Source organism: Cynocephalus volans, chromosome 2, assembly GCF_027409185.1.
Source record: "Cynocephalus volans isolate mCynVol1 chromosome 2, mCynVol1.pri, whole genome shotgun sequence".
Taxonomy (NCBI): Eukaryota; Metazoa; Chordata; class Mammalia; order Dermoptera; family Cynocephalidae; genus Cynocephalus; species Cynocephalus volans.
The window spans coordinates 95,052,834-95,074,179 of record NC_084461.1 but is presented as its reverse complement, the minus strand read 5'-3'; the positions used below and the strand labels follow the sequence as shown (position 1 = coordinate 95,074,179).

Genomic DNA, 21,346 nt, shown 5'->3' with positions numbered 1-21,346 from the left:
TGAAAGATCTGTATGCTGAAATCTAATATAGATGAAAGAAATTAAAGAAAACACAAATAAATGGAAAGATATCATGTTCATGGACTAAAAGAAGTTTCATTAAAATGTCCATATATCCAAAGCAATCTACAGATTAAACACAATCCCTATCAAAATCCCAGAGATATTTTTTCACAAAAATTAGAAAAATCCTAAAATTCGTATGAAGACATAAAACACCCTGAACAGCAAAAGCAATTGTGAGAAAGAACAAAGCTGAAGGCATCACACTTCCTTACTTCAAACTATATTACAAAGCTATAGTAATCAAAACAGTACTGTACTATCATAAAAAGAGACACATAAACCAACAGAACAAAACTGAAAGCCCAGAAGTAAAACCAAGCATATACTGTCAAGTGATCTTTGACAAGAGTACCTTGAATATACAAGGGGAACAGGATAGTCTCTTCAATAAACTGTTGGGGAAAACTGGATATACACATGAAAGAGAATGAAACAGGACCCTTACTTTACACCATACACAAAAATTAACTGAAAATGGATTAAAGACTTAAGTGTAAGACGTATATCTATAAAACTCCTTGAAGAAAACACAGGGTAAAAGCTACTTGACACTGGACTTGCAAAGATCTTTTGGATATGACATCAAAAGCACAGGCAACAAAAGCAACAATAAACAAGTGAGACTACATTAAAAAAAAAAACTTATGCACAGAAAAGGAAACAATCAGCAAAATAAAAAGGCAACCTATACAACAGGAGAAAATATTTGCAAATTGTACACCCAATAAAGGGTTAATATCCAAAATACATAAGGAACTAATATAACTCAACAGGAAAAAAAAGAAGAAAAAAGAAAAGAAAAGAAAAATAGCTTAATTTAAAAATGTACAAAGGACCAGGAGCAGAACATTTTTCCACTGAAGACACACAAATGGTCAATAGATACATGAAAAGGTGCTCAACATCACTAATCATCGAGTAAATGCAAATCAAAACCACAATGAAATATTGCCTCTCACCTGTTAGGATGGCTATTACCAAAAAAGACAAAAGATAACAAGTATTGGCAAAAATGTGGAGAAAAGGGAACCCTTGTACATTGTTAGTGGGAATGTAAATTAGGACAGACATTAAGGAAAACAGTATGGAGGCTCTTCAAAAATTAAAAATGGAATTGCCATATGATCTAGCAATTAATCCCTCTTCTAGGTATATATCTAAAGGAAATAAAATCAGTGTGTCGAAGAGATATCTGCAAACTCATGTTCATTAGAGCATTATTTACAGTAGCCAAGATATAGAAACAATCTAAGTGTCTGTCAATAGATGAATGGATAAGGGAATATATGTATATGTATGTATATATGCACAATAGAATATTATTCAGCCATAAAAAGGAAATCCTGCCATTGTATACAACATGGATGAATCTAGATGACATTATACTAAGTGAAAAAGCCAAGCACAGAAAAACAAATACTGCATGATCTCACTTTATATGTGAAATCTAAAAATGTCCAACTCGTAGGTGAGTAGAATGGTGATTGCCAAGAGCTGGAGGGTGGAAAAAATAGGGAGATGTTGGTCAAAGGGAATGAAGTTTCAACTGTGCAGGATGAAGAAGTTCTGGAGCTCTAATATACAGCACAGTAACTACAGTTAATAATATATCGTATACTTGAAATTTATTAAGGGTAGATCTTAAGTGTTCTCACCACACCCAAAAAAATGGTAACTATGTAACATGACAAATACATTAATTAGCTTGATCATTTCACAATGTAAACAAAACATCATGTGGTATACTGTAAACATATACAATTTTTTGTAAAAAAAATTAAGTAATTATATTGGAAAATTTAATAATAAAACTAACATATGTGTAATTGGAAACTTCTAAGGAGACAGAGGGAGAGACAGGAAAAGTATTTGAAGAAATAATGGCTGAAATTTTTCAAAACTTGATAAAAATTAAAACCCCACAGATCCAAGAAGATCAATGAACCCAGGGACAAGAAGCATGGGAGAAAAAAGTTACCATATTTGTGTCAAATAGCCTTGGGACATTCAAATGTTTCATAATGATAATATAATGACTTTCAAAAACTGGTTACATACATAAAACCCCATCAATCTATAACTTATTATTATGAGTTCCCAGATATCTTCATTTTTCTTACAGAATTTAAATTTTTTCCCCTGTAAATACAGCAGGAATAGACTAGTCTCCTTTCCTGCATAGTTTATGTCACAGTATCCAGAACTGCATGCATGTTCTTATCGCGTGAAGCTTTTTAAAAAACCAAAGGACTGAGATTACTTAGTGAGTCAGTTGGTGATAAATCATCTGATTTAAGTATGCCCTTTAGTCAGTGTCAGGAGAATCTCACTTTCTCTACTTAGTTAAAGCCTTTCTAACAATGGAAAGGTTGAAACTTCTACACCTCTGTCATTTCAAGTATTGCAAATTCTCAGATTATCAAACACTAACATAATAACCAAAATAAATCCAAATAATAATAAAAATATTATGTGGGAAAAAATAATTAATTAAATAAATATTTTTAAAAAGAAATAACCAGATTCAATAGTTGGAGTCTAAAGACTGGTACCAAACATGCTGAGCTGTGTTATTTCAGCCATTGCCCAATCTCAGAGGTAAGAGAGCCACATGACTACCAGGATATTACTATTACTATTAAAAAAACTAAATATCTAAATGGGTGGCCATGAAAAAAAAAAAAGAAAAGAAAAACAAAAACAAAAAAAAAACACAGAGCAGGCCAGAAAAGAAATTACATAACCTTTTCTTTCCCAATAATTTTTTTTCCAGCTTCCTAGACCTAGTGTTCTTCGATCACTTCTTTTCTTCTTGGATTTAAAGGCCAATTTTCTTGTTCTTCTGAGCAGGAACAGTAACCAGAAAGATAACTGGCCACAGTCACCTTTGTCCTTCATAAGCAAATCACCTAACCTCATGAGTTTTCTCCTACTAAAAACTAAGGGTTAAAGGAAAGACCTTCATAGTCCATTCCACTTCCAGCGCCTTGCGATCTTTCTCTATTTAGCTACTTACTTCCTTAGTGTCATCTTTATAAACTCTTTGAGTTTTACACCACATGTCCAGAGAAGATTCCTTTGTCGATTCAGCTCTAGAGGATCTTTATTAAAACAGGGCTGCCCTATTTGAAAATTTTAAAGAAAATAATAAATTACATTTAGGATCCTGGGAAAAGCTTACCTCCTTCTCTCTAGCTTTTGTGTAACATTCCTGCTCTCCATCCTGCTACATCTCATTGCCTTTCCATGTCCTAGAGAAGCTGTTCTGTTATCTCCAAATTCTCTTTGATTGGCTCCTTCAGTTTGACATTTCTTTAAAAAACAAACCCCTCTCTTTCCTTCATGAATCCAACCAATTCCTCCATCTACTGTCCCATCTAAACTTTTTAAAAGCCCCTCAAACAGACTTCTGGGGGAGGGGATTAAAATTCTGCATTTGCTCCTATAAGGTATGAACCAGGCTATATACTTAGGATAACCCCTTTATTTGAAGCAATATCAAATAAACACCATTTTCTTCTATCACATCCTGTGTAACATGGACCCAAGAAGTGGAATTGATCATTTCCACTGCTTCTTTCCATCCCCACTCCCATTTAATCTAATCTGACTTGTCTAAATGATACTCTGCTCCTCCTCTTTAATATTATCTACCTCCCGCACACTTACAGGCTTTTTTAAAATTTACTCCTTTTATCAAAACTATGAGGCAAATGTCTTCATCTTATAAATGTGGAAATTGGATATCAGAGATTAAATAATCTGTCCATAACTAAAAAATAGAGAGCTCAAAGTCAAACACCAATCTACCTTTCAATGTACTAGATCTAACACAACCTGATACTTGGAGGATACAAAAGTATAGGAACCCAAGGCTCTTGTACCTAAAGTCTACTTTAAGAGTAACTATCAAAGCTGTCACCAAGGACACCACATACATGAGACAGGCAGATGCAGCTGCCAGAGCAACTGCCACACCCACAAGTTAATCCGTCTGCTGCCAAGGACACCACAGACATGAGGGAGGGAATTGCAGCTGCTGGCGCCACTACTGCCACCATGTGGTAACCTTGCTGCCCAAGTACACAACAGACACAAGGGAAGGTGATGCAGCCACTAGCGCCAATGCCATCCCCACGAGGTAACCCCTCTGCTGTTGCAGAGAGAGGAACACACAAGGGAGGCAATTTCAGCCACTGGCACCACTGCTGTTGTCACAAAATAACCCCACTTCAACCGAGGACACCATAGACATGAGAGAGGTTGTTGCAACCACCAGTGCCACTACCGCCCCCATGAGGAAACTCTGCTGCCACTGCAGACACCTCACACACATGAGGGAGCCATGTGCAGCTGCTGGCACTGCTGTTGCCCCCACAAGGTAACCCCACTGCCACTGCAGACACCAAAGCTGCACAGGCTGCTGCTGCAAATCCCATAACTGTGTGGTCTGTCATGGCAGACACTGCAGAAAAGCAGGCAGCACTGCTGCAGTCACTGCCACCACCAGCAATACCAGGCAGCTATCATAGTCACGCAAGTATCCTGCCACTGCTGGAGCCATTGCTACCACATACACAGCCTCAAAAGTCACTGCAACAGCTACAACACCAAAAGAGTAGCTTGCTATCACAGCAGCAGCTGCAGCAGCCACTGCCACTGTGCAAGAAGATCACCAATCGCTTGATTGCACTGACACAAGGAGGGTCACCAGCAGAGTCCAGGAAGGAGAGTAATAGAAAAAGCAACTGCTCAACCAGATGACCAGACATCAATGTAGAGATACTAGAAATATGAAAAAACAAGAAAATATGAGTCCACTGAAGGAATATAATAACTCTCAAGTACCAGACTCCATAGAGCAGAAAACCCTTGAAATGACTAAAAAGGTATTCTGAGTAAAAATCTTAAGGAAACTCAATGAGACACAAGAAGACACAGTTAGATGACGCAATGAACTAAGCAGAACTATCCAGGATATGAAGGAAGAAATTAGGAAAGAGATTAATACTTTAAGAAAGAACATAGCAGAACCTATGGAACTGAAGGAGTCATTCAACAAAATAAAAAACACAACTGAGAGCTTAAGCAGCAGGCTAGATCAAGTGGAAGAAAGAATTTCTGATCTTGAAGACACTATCTTTGAAAAAAAAAATCTTGGACAAAAAAAGAAAAGAATTTTTTTAAATGAAAGAAATCTAAGAGAGATACCAGACAAACTTAAGTGCACAAATATCCAAATCATGGGTGTTCCTGAAGGGGAGGACAAAGGAAAAGGCATTAAAAACTTATTCAATGAAAGAATAGGGGAAAACTTCTCAGGTATAGGGAAAGATATGGACCTTCAGCTTCAAGAGGCTCAAAGATCCCCATACAGAATCAATCCAAAAAGGACCTCTCTGAGACACATTACAGTCACACTGGCAAAACTCAAGACAGAATCCTAAAAACAACAAGAGAAAAGTGTCATGTCGCCATCAGACTCACAGCAAACTTTTCAAAAAAAACTCTACCGGCCAGAAGAGAATGAGATGATATATTCAAAATAATAAAAGAAAAAAAATGCCAGCCAATAATGCTAAACTCAGCAAAGCTATCCTTCAGAAATGAAGAAGAAATAGTGTGTTTCCTAGATAAACAAAAACTATAAGAGTTCACCATGACATGACCAGCCTTATAAGAAATCTTCAAGGAAGTCCTACATCTGGAATCCAAAAAAAAAAGATAATCACTACTGTGAATACATAAGAAAGAAAAAATCCACTGGTAGAACAAAAATTTAAACAAGAAAGAAAAAGAAACAGTATTTTAACACCTCCAAAAACCAACACAAAAGAAAAACAATAAAAGGGAAAGAAAGAAAAAAAAGATATATAAAAATCCAAATGAAAACCAATAAAATGCAAGGAGTAAGCTGATACCTTTCAGTAATAAACCAAAATGTAAGTGGATTAAATTCCCCATTCAAAAAGACAGATTGGCTGATCGAATTACAAAGCTAGACTCAACTATATGCTGTCTACGAGAGACTCGCCTCACCTGTAAAGGCACACTCAGACAGAGTGAAGAGACAGGAAAACATATGCCACGTGAATGAAAATCAAAAATGAGCAGAAGTAGCTATTATTTCACTCAAAAACTATAAAAAAAGATAAAAAGGGCCACTAGATAATGATAAAGTGATCTATTCAGCAAGAAGACATACCAATCATAAATTTATATGCACCAAACATAAAAAAACTCTGATAGAGAAAGCAAACACTATTAGGCCTAAAGAAAGAGATAGACTCAAATACGATAATAGTTGGGGACCTGAACATGCCTCTCTCAACACTGGATAGATCATTTAGGCAACAAATCAACAAACAAACACAGGATTTAAATTGCACTTTAGACCAACTAGACTTGGCAGATATCTACAGAACATTTCATCCAACAACTACAGAATATACATTTGTCTCATTAGCACATGGAACATTCTCCAGGACAGATCACATGTTAGGTCACAAATCAACTCTCAAGAAATTTTAAAAAACTGAAATCATTTCAAGTATTTTTTCAGACCACAATGGATTAAAACTAGATATCACAAGTGAAACTCGAAACTACACAAAACATGGAAATTAAATAACATGCTCCTGAACAATATATGGGTCCAAGAAGAAATTTAATAGGATATCAAAACATTTCACAAAACTGATGAAAATAAAGACACATCATATCACAACTTGTGGGAAACTGCAAAAGAGGGAAGTTTATTGCAATAAATACTTAAATCAAAGGAATAGAAACATTTCAAATGAACAACCTAATGCTATACCTCAAAGAACTAGAAAAACAAGAAAAATCCAAACAAAAATTAGTAGACTAAAAGAGATAATTAAGGTCAGAGCAGAACTAAATGAAAGGGAAACCCAAAAAATGATACAAAATGTCAATGAAACAAAAGGGTGGTTTTTTGGGAAGATAAACAAAATAGACAAACCATTAGCTAGGCCAGCATAAAAAAGAAAAGAGAATACCAAAATACCAAAAATCAGAAACAAAAAAGGAGAAATTACAACCAATACCACAGAAATGCAAAGAATCATTAAAGACTATTATAAACAACTACATGCCAACAAATTAGAAAACCTGGAGGAAAAGGATACATTTCTGGATACATACATACTACCAAGAGTGAACCAAGAAGACATGGAAAACCTGAACAGATCAATAACAAGCAACAAGATTGAAGCAGTAATCAGCAGTCTCCCCACAAAGAAAATCCCAGGACCAGATGGCTTTATTGTCATATTCTACCAAACCTGTAAAGAGGAATTAAGGCCAATTCTCTTCAAAAAATTGAACTAGAGGCCATTCTCCCAGACTCATTCTTTGATGCCAGCATCACCCTGATACAAAACCAGGCAAAGGTACAACAAAAAAAGTAAACTATAGGCCAATATCTTTGATGAACACAGACGCAAAAATCCTCAACAAAATATTAGCAAATACGCAACACATCAAAAAAATTATACACCATGATCAAGCGGGATCTATCCCATAGATGCAAGGATGGTTCAACATATGCAGGTCAATAAATGTGATACACCACATCAACAAAATCAAGGACAAAACCCATATAATTATGTCAACATGCAGAAAAAGCATTTGACAAAATTCAACATCTCTTCATAATACAGACTCTCAGAAAGTTAGGTATAGGAGGAAAGTATCTCAACACAACAAAACCCATATATGACAAACCCACAACCAATATCATCCTGAAGGGGGAAAAGCTGAAAGCCTTTCCTTTAAGAACAGGAACAACACAAGGATGACCACTCTCATCACTCCTATTTAACACAGTGTTGGGAGTACTAGCCAGAGAAATCAGACAAGAGAAAGAAATAAATGGCATCCAAATTGGAAAAATGAAATCAAACTGTCTCTGTTTGCAGATGACATGATCCTATATGTAGAAAACCTAAAGACTCTACCAAAAAGCTCTTAGAGCTGATAGACAAATTCAGTAAAGTTGCAGGATACAAAATCAACACCCAAAAATCAGGAGCATTTTTATACTCCAACAACAAACTACAAGAAAAAGAAATCAAGAAAGCTAGCCCATTTACAATAGTCACCCAAAACATAAAATACATAGGAATCAATTTAACTAAGGAGGAGAAAGATCTCTACAAGGAGAACTACAAAGCACTGTTGAAAGAAATTTAAAAGGACACAAAAAGATGGAAAGACATTCCATGCTTTTGGATTGGAAGAATTAACACTGTGAAAATTCCCATACCACACAAAGCAACCTACAGATTCAATGTAATTTCCATCAAAATACCAATGCTATTCTTCATAGAAATAGAAAAATCGATCCTAACATTCATATGAAACAACACAAGACATCGAATAGCCAAAGTAATCCTGAGCAAATCAAAGAAAGACAGAGGCATATCACTACCTGACTTCAAATTACACTACAAAACTATAGTAACCAAAACAGCATGGTACTGGCATCAAAACAGACATTCCAACCAATGGGACAGAACTGAGAACCCAGAAGTCAACCCACATATCTACAGCCAACTGATCTTTGACAAAGGCACTAAGTACATGCATTGGGGAATAGACTGTCTCTTCAATAAATGGTGCTAAGAAAAGTGGACATCCATAAGTAGAAGAATAAAACTAGACTTTGTACCTGTCACAATATAACACTAAAGACTTAAAAATAATACCTGAAACTATAAAACTCCTAAAAGAAAACAAAGGGAAAACACTTCAGGAAGTAGGACTGGGCAACAGCTTTATGAATAAGACCCTAAAAGCACAATCGACAACATAAAAAAGAAACCAGTGGGATTATATCAAACTAAAAAGCTTCTGCACAGCAAAAGAAACAATTAACGGAGCAAAAAGACAACATATAGAGTGGAAGAAAATATTTTCAAACTATGCATCTGACAAACGATTAATATCCAGAATATACGAGGAATCAAACTACTTAAGTGAATAAAACAAGTAACCTGATTTAAAATGGGCAAAAGAGCTGAATAAGCATATCTCAAAGGAAGATAAACAAATGGCCACAGCCACATAAAAAAATACTCAACATCATTAAGCATCAGGGAAATGCAAATCAAAACCACACTGACATATCATCTCACCCCAGTTAGACTGGCTATTATCAAAAAGACAGAATAACAAATGCTAGTGAGGATGCAGAGAAAGGGGAACCCTTGTATACTGGGTGGGACTATCAATTGGTGCAGCCATTATGGAAAACAGTATGGAGGTTCCTCAAACAACTACAGACAGAACTGCCATAGGATCCAGCAATTCCACTTCTGGGTATATACCCAAAGGAATGGAAATCATCATGTCGAAGGGATACCTGCACTCCCATGTTTACCATAGCTGTATGTGCAATAGCCACGAGCTGGAATTAACCTAAATTTCCACTGTCAGACAACTGGATAAGGAATATGTGGTATATTTACACAATGGGATACTACTTTGCAATAAAAAGAATGAAAATTCTGCCGTTCATAGCAACATGGATGAACTTAGAAAAAAATTATATTAAGTGAAGTAAGCCAGGCACAGAAAGAGAAATACCACATGTCCTCACTCATAAGTGGGAACTAAAAAATGAACATATAATTTTTTTAAATAAAATAAAAAGAAAGAAAGATACAACTATCACAATAATAAGCTGAACTTCCAAAAGGAGATAATAGGACTGAGGTTACCAGAAGTAGGAAAGGGGAACGGGACGGGGAATAAGAGAGGAATTGGTAAAGGGCCATGAAAAATGATTACACTGCATAATGTTGAATATACTAAGTATCTTGATTTTAGTATCACATATTGCACATAGGTATTGCTATTCAACTCTGTACCCCACAGATATGTACAATCAACTACATTTCAATAACAACAAAAAGTTAAATTGATGAGAATACTTTTTAAACTGATTACAAATTACACAGTAATCTTTAATTTGTATATAGTACTTTATCATTAAATCAGAGGATAAAGGCCATAGGGAAAATCTATCTTCTCTCTTTAGGCTAGCTACTTTGTATTATCAGTAACAACTAAAGTGAATAAGTCCTAGGCCAAGATTGAGTCATACTTGATAAGAGATGCCCGGTTGGAAGTTATGGAGATGAAAATGAAAGAAGGCTCTCACTATAAATGGGTTTCTAAATAAAATAATGACCCACCCCTCAAATCTCCCTAAATAGAACAATTAAAAAATAAATCATCACTTTCTTCTTATGCAACTAACCCCAGTATCACACTGGATAATTAAAAATAGGACCACTTTAAGACATACACAGATAACACACATTTTTCCTATGCCCAGAGAAACAAAATTACTAGTCTGAGATTTTTACATTTCAGAACGTTTTTCAGAATTCTGAGTTGTATATTGAATAATATTAATATTCTATCATAAAAATATTGCTTTTACCTGAAATATATGATTTTAAAAGATTTCCTAAATTCTTCAATGTGATTTTTTTGATGCTGTTGCTTTGCTACCAAAAATAAAACAGCTCTTAGAAATAAATGCATCACTTATTTTACATAAAAAAGAGAAATAATAATTTGATTTACAGAAATTTTATTCTCCTCTATCTCACCAAAAAAAGGTCAGTTGCATATAATAAATAGCATCCTAAGTTTCTAAAATAATTAACATAAATCCTAAAATGCCTATTTTATGCTTAGGAAGCCAACAGAGGTAAATAGCACCAGTTATAGTAGGTTAAATATATGACATAAGTAAATTCTGTACTTAATTTTCAAAAAGATAAAACTATATATGGGGGGAAATATATATCCTTTAGAAAAGTGCATCATGTCTTTTCTTACCTTGTACCTTTGAACTAAAAGATGTGCGATGAGATTATTCAGTATTCCATAAACAGGTAGTACTTTAAATATTCTGAGTTCATTAAACCAAAAAGTATTTATTCTGAGACAATGAGTCAAAGAACTACCACTGGAGCTATAATTATAACAAAGCATTGAAAATAATCAACAAGATGACTCAAGCTTGAAAAAAATACCTAAATAATAGTTTTCATAAATAGCTTTTCACTGCAGACTATGCCCTCTAACTACTTGCTTTCTTCTTCTTGGTTAAATTTTTGTTAAATGTAACATTAAAATTTCATGAAGAATGCATAGTTTCTGCTTCACACAATAACTCAAAATAAATGGTTATCTAGGGCCAGCCCATGGCTCACTTGGGAGAGTGCGGTGCTGAGAACACCAAGGCCCCAGGTTCGGATCCTATATAGGGATGGCCGGTTTGCTCACTGTTTGAGCGTGGTGCTGACAACACCAAGTCAAGGGTTAAGATCCCCTCACTGGTCATCTTTTAAATAAATAAATTTAATTTAATTAAATAAATAAATAAAATGGTTATCTGAAACAAAAGTTTTATTCCGACTTTGCCTATTACTTAAGGAATTTTTTGGTGTCTCTGAGACCTTAGAGGATACAGGAGTCCAGAAAACAACTCAACAAATTTCCCTAAAACTGAGGTTTTCAAAGACTCAATTGCAAGTGCAAAGGAAACCTTAGATACAGGAGCACGCCCCCGCCCCCAGTCCCCAGTTCTGCTTTTCATGGTTTCAGTTACACACGGTCAACCACCATTCAAAAATATTAAATGGAAAATTTCAGAAATAAACAATTCGTAAGTTTTCAATTATGTGCTGTTCTGAGTAGCATGGTCCCATTACATCCTGCATTTAGTCACTTAGTAGGCATCTCGGTTATCAGATTGACCGTCATGGTATCAGAGTGCTTCTGCTCAAGTAACCCTTATTTTATTTAACAATGGCCCCAAAGCACAGAAGTAATGATACTGGCATATTGTTATAATTGTACTATTTTATTATTAGTTATTGCTGTTAATCTCTTACTGTGCCTAATTTATAAATTTTTTCTCTTTTTTTTGTGGCTGGCCATTATGGGGATCCAGACCCTGGACCTTGGTGTTACAGCGCTGTACTCCAACCAACTGAGCTAACCAGCCAGCCCTCTAATTTATAAATTTGACTTATCATTGGTAGTATGTAAAGAAAAAACATAGTATATATAAATGGTTCCTGACTTACAATTTCGTGACTTTAAGATGGGTTTATTGGGGCATTAAATGCATTTCTGACTTACAATATTTTTGATTTACGATGGGTTTATTGGGACCTAACCCCACCATAAGATGAAGAGCATTCGTACAGGCTTCACTACTTTCAGAGGTTTAGTCATCCACTGGGGGTTTTCAGAATCCCTCTCAAATAAAAGGGGGACTATTGTACTTTACTTTCATAAGAGCTTCTCTTTCTGCATTTTCTTCAAAGCTTCCAGGTTTCCCCAGGCCAGACACATGACACTCCAAAAATTAATCAGGTACACATTTTAAAAAGACAGGAACCTAAGAAAAACTTTGCACAGTTTTACACGTGTTAAATGGTTAAGAAATACATAACTACAATAATAATCATGGTACTTTACCTCGAAAAGACCTGAGGTTTGCTCGTCAATGTAGGTTTCAGAAGGGTTGTAACTTGTGAGTTACTGTAAAATGGTATAGAGTTACCTGAAATTGAACAGAAAGCTGCAATACTGCATGCCAATGGGGGTGGCTCATAGCAAACGACATAACAACTAAAGTAAATGAGTGATTCTGGACTGGTGCTGGATCAGCATGAAAAAAATATTTTACCTGAAAAGGACATTGGGACAGTTGACAAAGGTAGCACATAAAGGACTGAAGTGTGCATTTGCAAGTATTCCTAAGCAGCTTGGTTCAGCTGAGTACAGTTTTCTGTATTCACCTAGTGCTTCTTCTAGTTTCACACATAAGCAAATGCAAAATTCACATTAAGCTTAAAGTGTTACCTAATATGTCAATTGTGCTGGAACAAATTCGTATTTTCAAATCAAGCATTAAAACAGAACCAATTCTATAGCCAGGCTTGAGAATTATTTCATTAAAAATAGATATAGCTGAAACCCTAGTTATACAGGTTCAAGATACATTATATGTGTAGTATGTAACCAGTAAATAATAAGGCCAGTTCATCAAGATTTTTCATTACTTTTTATTCCCACATGGTAGATGGAGCACTGCCAATATTTCAATCCACTTCATGTTTAAAAGGTAAGCCAATATCTCTCTTCAAATATGTTGTGCTACTTGAGGACTTATCTATATCGCTGCACTATTTCAGAAGAGAGGTGACTATTCAAACAGGTGTAATTTTAGATGAATAAGAAAACACAAGGTAAAATTCTTCTCCAGCATAGAATAAAATAAGTCCTCAAAATAAAACAGCTGTTAAACTCATGGAAATATTTTCAATTTCACTCACTTTTAGATAAATATAAAATAAAGCCACACTAGATATCATTTCTTACCTACCAGATAAACAAAAATTCAAAAATATGACAACACTCTCTGTTGCCCACATTAAGCAAAAGCTGGCATCTTCATATATTTCTGGTGGATATGTAAAATGGTACAAGAGCTATAGAGGAAATTTATATTTATATTGGCAATACATAACAAGACTGCATGCACATTTACATTTTGACCTAAAGTATCTTATTTCCAGGAATTTACCCTGAAAACAATTATAATAATACAAAAATACATGTAGTTCTTAAAGAATGATGGGGAAACAGAATCCAGGCAGTTGAAAGGAAGGATGGCTTACCTAAGTCTCCATCTCCCAATATTTCCTCCAAAAGCAATATAAAAAAACAAAAAGGGAAAACAAAACCACACAAAAACCATGCCCTCAGAATTAAAGATAAAATATACACAATTCAAAATAACTTGAAGTAAAAAAGAAAAATTACCAAATCACAGAGCATGGCTTCTCACATTCATGCTCCAAAATAGAGGACAATGAAGAGACAATAACTAAACTAAATGAGTGATTCTGGATTGGATCCTGGATAAGGATGAAAAAAATTTGCCTTAAAAGGACATTATTGAAACAGATGACACAACAGGATATTCAATGTATTTTCAATAATAGCAATGCTAAATTTCCCAAATTTTATCTTTATATTGTTAATATGTTCTTAGAAAATGCATGTATAAATATTTAGGAAAAAAGGGACATGATGTCTTCAACTAACTCAAAAAAATAATAATATATATTTTTATTGTGAGAGAAAGGGAGTCATAGAACAAATACAGCAAAATGTTAACAATTGATAAATTGAGTGAGTTCTTTATTTTTGAAACTCTACTGTAAGTTTTAATTTTTAACAGACATAAAAATCACTAGTGGAAAGACTTCCACTTCCAGTCTAGATGGAGAAACAGGGACTGATATATCCTCCTGCTTAAAACAACTAAAAACTGGACAGAAATATATAAAAAATAGCACTCAAAACACTGGACATCAGGAAATGAGGAATAGTGATCTCTGAGAGACTATATCCAATGAACTGAGCCCTAAGATTTTCCCAACTTACTGAATGAAGAAACAGTCCAGGCCACAGCATAAGAAAGAAAAGCCAGGCAGAACCCAGTAATCATTGTGAATTAAAGAGACTGAGTTCAGAGCACAGAGACACCAAAGTGGTCAGAGAACTGAAGAAGGAACAAGGACAATACTGGAGAGGAGAGGTCTGCACAAAGGAAAAACTCAGGAGATCTGCAAAGACTCCTTCCTCAATTATTTAGCTAAGTACTGATCAAGGGTATAAGGAAACTACTCAATACCTTGAAAATAACCACCCAAAAGAATTACAGGGAACACTCTATAGTTCACACAGAGCCATGAATCATGCCAGGTCCCAACAGCCAAGGTTTAAAACGTCATAATATAGGGGGCATCCCTTTGAATACTAAGAATAATGTTGCCCAGGTAGAAGAGATAAATTCACATGAGACTATACTCTGATCCCACCTAACCGATGTAAAAGCAAGAGCCAAAAGGATCAAACTATCTCCAAGTAACTTAACCACATCCCAAACAAAACAAAGCTCAAGACTATTTTTAAAAGCACAAAAATATTCAGTACCCAAAAAGGTAAAATTCACAATGCCTGGCATCAAATCAAAGATTATCATGTACACAGATGCTAAAAATACAACCCAAAATGAAAAGAAAAATCAATCAAATCTGACCCAGAAGTAAACACAAATGACAGAAGACAGGGACGATAACATACTAAGGCTGTATTCCTTCCACATATTAAAGAAACTAGAGGAAAGAATAAACATATAGAGACATGGAAGATATAAAAGATATAAAAAGGATTTAAATCAAACCACTAGAGATATTTATGACTTCCTCATTTTTAACATGGCAATAGCCCAATTACTTGATTTCTGTTTATTCTCTCCAATTCCTCCACCCTGAAGTACAAGCAAGGTGCGAAAGGAAGAACTGAGTTTTGGCAGATACAAGAAGATGAAGGATTGGTACATGGGCATAATTTAAATTTAAGTACTGGCAAGACAGAAAGTGACGTGTAGAGAAGAGGAGTGAGGGAAAAAATGACCTTGCTGAAAGAAGTCAGGGAAGGGTTAGAGTTAACGACATTAAAGGGTTGGTAAAGGGAGCCCAGAAATGAAAAATGTCTGAGATAAGAAATACACTGGGCTAGCTGGTTAGCTCAATTGATTAGAGCATGGTGTTGATAACACCAGGTCAAGGGTTCAGACCGCTGTCCAGGCCAACAACTGGGAAATAAAATACACTGAATGGGATTTACAACAGATAAGACTTTGCATAAAAAGAAAAAATTAGTGAAGTGGAAGACATAACAACAGAAAATAACCATAATAAAACAATGAGAGAAGACAGAAAAATAAATAGAGCATCAGTAAACTGTGGGATGAAAATAAGAATGTAACAACTGAAGAGTGCAGAAGTAGACTCACACATTATGATCAAATGATTTTCAACAAAGATGCAAAGGCAATTCATTGGAGAAATATTCAGTACCTAAAAAGGTAAACAAATAATGCTGGAACAAATGGATATCCATATGCAAAAAATGCACTTCAATCCACATCTTGCCCCATACACAAAAACTAACTAAAAATGGATTACAGACCTAAATATAAAACTTAAAACTTTAGATGAAAACATAGGAGAAACTCATTGTAACTTTGGGTCAGGCAGAAATTTCTTGAGATATAACACCAAAGCACAATCCTCTAAGGAAAAAATTTTTAATTGGACTTTACTTATAGGTAGAATAAATTATAGCTTTTCAGCATTAAGAGAAAAGGCTGACATGCTCCTTGATTTTCTTCAGGTTTCCAATCATTGCTCAGCCTTAATTCTCAATATCTCCTTTTTGAAGGCAACACTACCTATTTAAACCACGCCCTCGCAATCCTCATTACCTTTCCCTAGCCCTCATTCGCATCCCAAATACTTATCTGCCTTCCTTAATTACTTTAGCTCTTGTCTCCTTCTATTCCTCACCAAAATGCTTGACACTTCATTATCCACACTGATGATTCTTCCACTGCCCTGACTTTATAAATTCTTGATCTTCTTACCTATTAATCCTATTTCTCATTCCTTTCACTACCATACTTCTTTAAAGAACATAATTCTAGCTCAACACAGTAAATAGAACACATTTCTCCACTCCTTCCAAAAATACCATTATAATACAATACAGTTATTTAAAGTATAAATTTACAATAACAAAGAAAATAGAAAATTTGTAGCTATGGCAAATAAGACATGTCAACAGAACGTATGAAAAGAAAAGGCAGGTAAATAGTAACTAGTTAGCATATCAGGAAAAGTTGAAATGTAAGTGTCCTGCAAAGGCGAGATCAAGATTTATGCGGTCAGAAAACTCCAGCAAAGTTCAGGCACTGGCAATACAGAACAAATGGAGGAAAAGAAGAGGGTGCTGAAATAGGAGGATTAATTCAAAATCTATTTAAGAAGTAGGCAGAACCCAGTTCCTGTTGCCCACACAAACAAGCAACTATTCCTCCAACTGCATTAGAAAATAAGAGAAAAATGAACCAGAGAGCCTTTGGACTCAGAGAGAACAGGCAGCTACCAAAAACAGGAAGATTAAGTAAAATATGACTCTTAAAATACCCAACCTACTTTCCATACCTATTCCCATTAACATAAGAGCAGGTTTATTATACCTACAGATAGGGTTGCCAAACAAAATACAGACATCCAGTTAAATTTGAATTTCAATAAACAACAAATAATTTTTAGTTTATGTCTGCCCCAAATATTGCATGCAAATTTAACCAGTATCCTGTATTTTTATTAGTTCTGTCAGCCCTGCGTTCTGACTAGAGACTAGAGACTTCCTCTTTGGGGAACATGACTGGCCCGGGAAAGGAAGCTAAAGGTATTATCATGGATTGAATTGTGTCCTCCCAAAGTTTAACGTGTTGGAAGCTTGGTCCTCACTGCCACAGTATTAAGAGGGTGGGAAATCCTATTATGGTAAATGAAAGGTGGGGCCTTGAAGAGGTGATTAGATTGTGAGGGCCATGCCATAGTAAAAGGATTAATCCAACTGATGGTTTAATGGTGGTCACAGGCATGGTTCTGGGGGCTTTAAAAGGAGAGCCAGTGAGGAATTTGTTCTCTCTTGCTCCACCATCTCGCAATGTGATACCCTGCATTGGTGAAATCACTATCAAAGAAGGTCCTCACCAGATGTCTTCCCTGGACTTTGGACTTCAGACTTCCCAGCCTCTGAAACTGTAAGCAATAAATATTCTATTTCTTTATAAATTACCCAGTTCCAGGTATTTTGTTATAAGCAACAGAAACCTACTAATACAGGTATTAACCATAAGGGGCTCTCAAAAAAGTCACAGATCCTTACCTGATCAAGCACGATACACACATTCTCCTTAGAAAACAGAGTTTTCTTCTACAATTTACTCAAATCCTAAAACTCACAAGTGAAAGAAACACTAATTTTTTTAACTTTCCAAAGTAAAAAGGTAAGATTTACTTTTAACTTGAATAAATATAGTGAAATATGATATTTAAGTAAGACAATGAGAATAAATAGAGCAGAAATTCAAGAACTGTTAAGGTGTTTAACAGTGTAATTTCAGCCCTTATTTTTATAAGACAGAATAATTTTGTGGTTTAAAAAAAAAAAAACCATATTGTTTATCCAATGAATTTGTTTTAAGAGTTACTAATTCACCAGTATACAAGCATTTCAGTAACAATAATATAGCAAATAACAGCTATGTGTTAAAGAATTTCATGTGATTCACTATACTAATGATTCACAGAAGAATTCAAGGAGGTGGGTTACAATTAAGTTTGTGCCAAAATTTAAAAAAAGCAGGTTTCAAGTGACCAAAAGCAGGAAGGTTAATATAATAAAAGAAACCAAAATTTTTAATAGTGACTCCCAAACCTGACTAATCATTAGTATAGTCCAAACATCTATTAAAGAAAGATTTCAAAGTCCTTCTCCATACTTACTGAATCAGAATATCAGGGAGGTAGGGCCCAAAATTTATAATTTTTGAAACCTTCCCCATGAGATGATGATACTCAGCAAAATTTTGGAAGCATTGGGTATGCTTGGGTACGCTCATTTAATAGTATGATCTATTTGCTTTAAGCACAATTATGATACTATACATAATAAATGATTAAATTATTGTTCTTACCTTGGATACATTGCTGACATAATTCATTTGGACAGTACTTTCCTTATCAACTTGATTACAAAGGTTCTGTAAAGTAGATGCATATTCTTTATCACTTTTTATTCTCAGGGCCATAAATTTCTTCACTGTTTCCAGTAACCGTAATTCCCAGTCTTGCAATTTTAACACAGCTTCATGTGAATTCTTCAGGTCACTCCCAAACCCCATTTTTGTAAGGCACTGCTTATCCTTCACACTGCACAAGTAAGCCTTCTAATCAGCACATATCTGTGTATGCAAACAAAAGGAAAAAAAGCTTAAATCTAAAGGAAATTAGTCTTTAAAGCAAAATTAAGGCCCATTCTTCTTTGGGTAAAAAAATCCCTACAAATAACACCTTTCCCCCAAAGATCAGGAAAAAGATGAAATGTCCACTCTGCTGCTGACTTCTGTTCAACATTATACTGGAGGTTCTAGCCATTACAATGAAATAAAAGACATTCAGACTGGAAAGAAAGAAGTAAAACTATCTTTATTTGCAGATGACATCATCTTGTGTATAGAAAATCCTAAGGACTGCAATTAAAAAACTATTAGAACTAATAAATGAATTTAGTAATATTATAGAACATGAGATCAACATACAAAAATCAATTATATTTCTATATACAAGCAATGATCGATCCAAAACTGAGATTTAAAAAATTCTTACAACTGCTTCAAAAAAGAATTAGGAATAAATTTAACAAAAGAAATGCAAAACTTGCACTCTTAAACTACAAAACATTGTTGAAAGAAATTTCAAAAGACCTAAGAAATTTCGAAAGACTCATGTTCATAGGTCAAAAGACTTAAAATTGTTAAGAAAGCAAGGCTCTCCAATTTGATCTTCAGATTTAGCATAATCTATATTAACACCTCAGCTAGCTTTTTCACAGAAATTGACAGGCTAATCCTAAATATCTGGAAAGGTAAGGGAGTCAGAATAACCACAAAAAATGTTTTAAAAGAAGAGCAAAGTTGAAGGACCCACACGTTCTGATTTCAAAACTTACTAAAAAGCTACAGTAATTAAGACAGTATAGTAATGATATATGGACAGACACAGAGATTAATGGAATAGAACAGAGGGTCCAGATATAAATCTTTACAAAGAAAAAAAATTTTTTTTTTGAGGGTGCCAATGGGTAAAAGAAAAGTCTTTTCAACAGATGATCCTTGGACCACTACATTTTCACATGCAAAAGAATGAAGGAGGATGCCTTCCTTAACTCTAAATGGGTCATAGACCTAAATATCAGAGCTAAAACTATAAAACTCCCAGAAGACAACAGGAGTACATCATAACTTTCGCTTAAGCAATGATTTCTTAGATACAACAACAAAAGCATAAGCAAAAAAATAAAAATACATAAATTGAATTTCATCAAAACTAAAAACATCTGTGCTTCAAAGGACACCACAAAGAAAATGAAGACAACCCCCAGAATGGGAGAAAATATTTGCAAATCATATATCTCATAAAGGACTTATATATGTGTAAAGAATTCTTACAACTCAATAGCAAAAAGACAAACAAATTAAAAATGGGTAAAGGATTTGAACAGACATTTCTCCAAAGGTATAAATGTCCAATAAGGACATGAAAAGATGTTCAATGTCATTAGCCATTAGGATAATACAAATCAAAACTACCACTTCGCATCACTAGGCTGTCTATAATCAAAAAGACAGATAATAACAAGTGTTGGACAGATTGGAATCCTCCTCATATTCTGCTAGTGGAAATGTAAAATGGTGCAGCCTCTTTAAAAAACAGTTTGGAAGTTCCTTAAGAGGGAAGACAGAGTTACCATATGGCCCAGAAATTCCACTCATTATACATTCAAGAGAAATAAAAACATGTCTCTACACACAAATTTGTACATGAATATTTGAAGCAACATTATTCATAATAGCCACAAAGTGGAAACAACCCAAATATCCATCAATTGATGAATGGATAAATAAAACTTGATCATATCCATACAATGGAATATTATTTGGCAATAAAAAGGAATGAAGCATTGGTACATGCTACAACATGGATAAACCTTGAAACATTTTGTTAAGTAAAGGAAACCAGACACAAAAGACCACATACTGTATAATTCTCTTTACACGAAATGTCCAAAAAAAAGCAAATTTATAGAGATAATACATTAGTGGTTGCTTAAGGCTGGCAAATTTGGGGAGAAATGGGAGTGACTGCTAATAGATACTGAATTTCTTTATGTGGTGATGAAAATGTTCAATAAAATTGATTGCAGTGACGGCTGCACAACTCCATGAATGCACTAAAAACAATTGAATTGTACAGTTTCAATGAGTGAATTCTACAGTATGTGAATTATAGCTCAAAAAAAGTGGCTTAAAAAAATCACTACAGCATTAGAGCATAGCCTTATTAACACCAAGGTCACAGGTTTGGACTCCTGTACCAGCCAGCCACCAAAAAATTTAAAAAATTAAAAAATCAAAAATAAAATAAAATATCAATATAGACTAACTTATCTAAAGATCAGTTATAATAAACTTTCCCAAAATATCCTGCTTGTTTACTATAAATCCCAAAAAATA

The 21,346-nt window shown here is 34.7% G+C and overlaps 1 protein-coding gene across 5 annotated transcripts in view; it reads right to left on the bottom strand.

Annotated features, from left to right (window-relative positions):
• FER (FER tyrosine kinase) overlaps positions 1-21,346 on the bottom strand; it is a 468,630-nt gene that overhangs the window by 403,010 nt on the left and 44,274 nt on the right. For all 5 annotated transcript variants that reach the window (XM_063085334.1, XM_063085333.1, XM_063085335.1 and 2 more), the window contains exon 2: positions 18,749-19,015. In XM_063085334.1, the coding sequence (XP_062941404.1) occupies positions 18,749-18,955 (207 nt within the window). In that variant the 5' untranslated portion in view covers positions 18,956-19,015. The remainder of the gene's footprint in view (positions 1-18,748; positions 19,016-21,346) is intronic.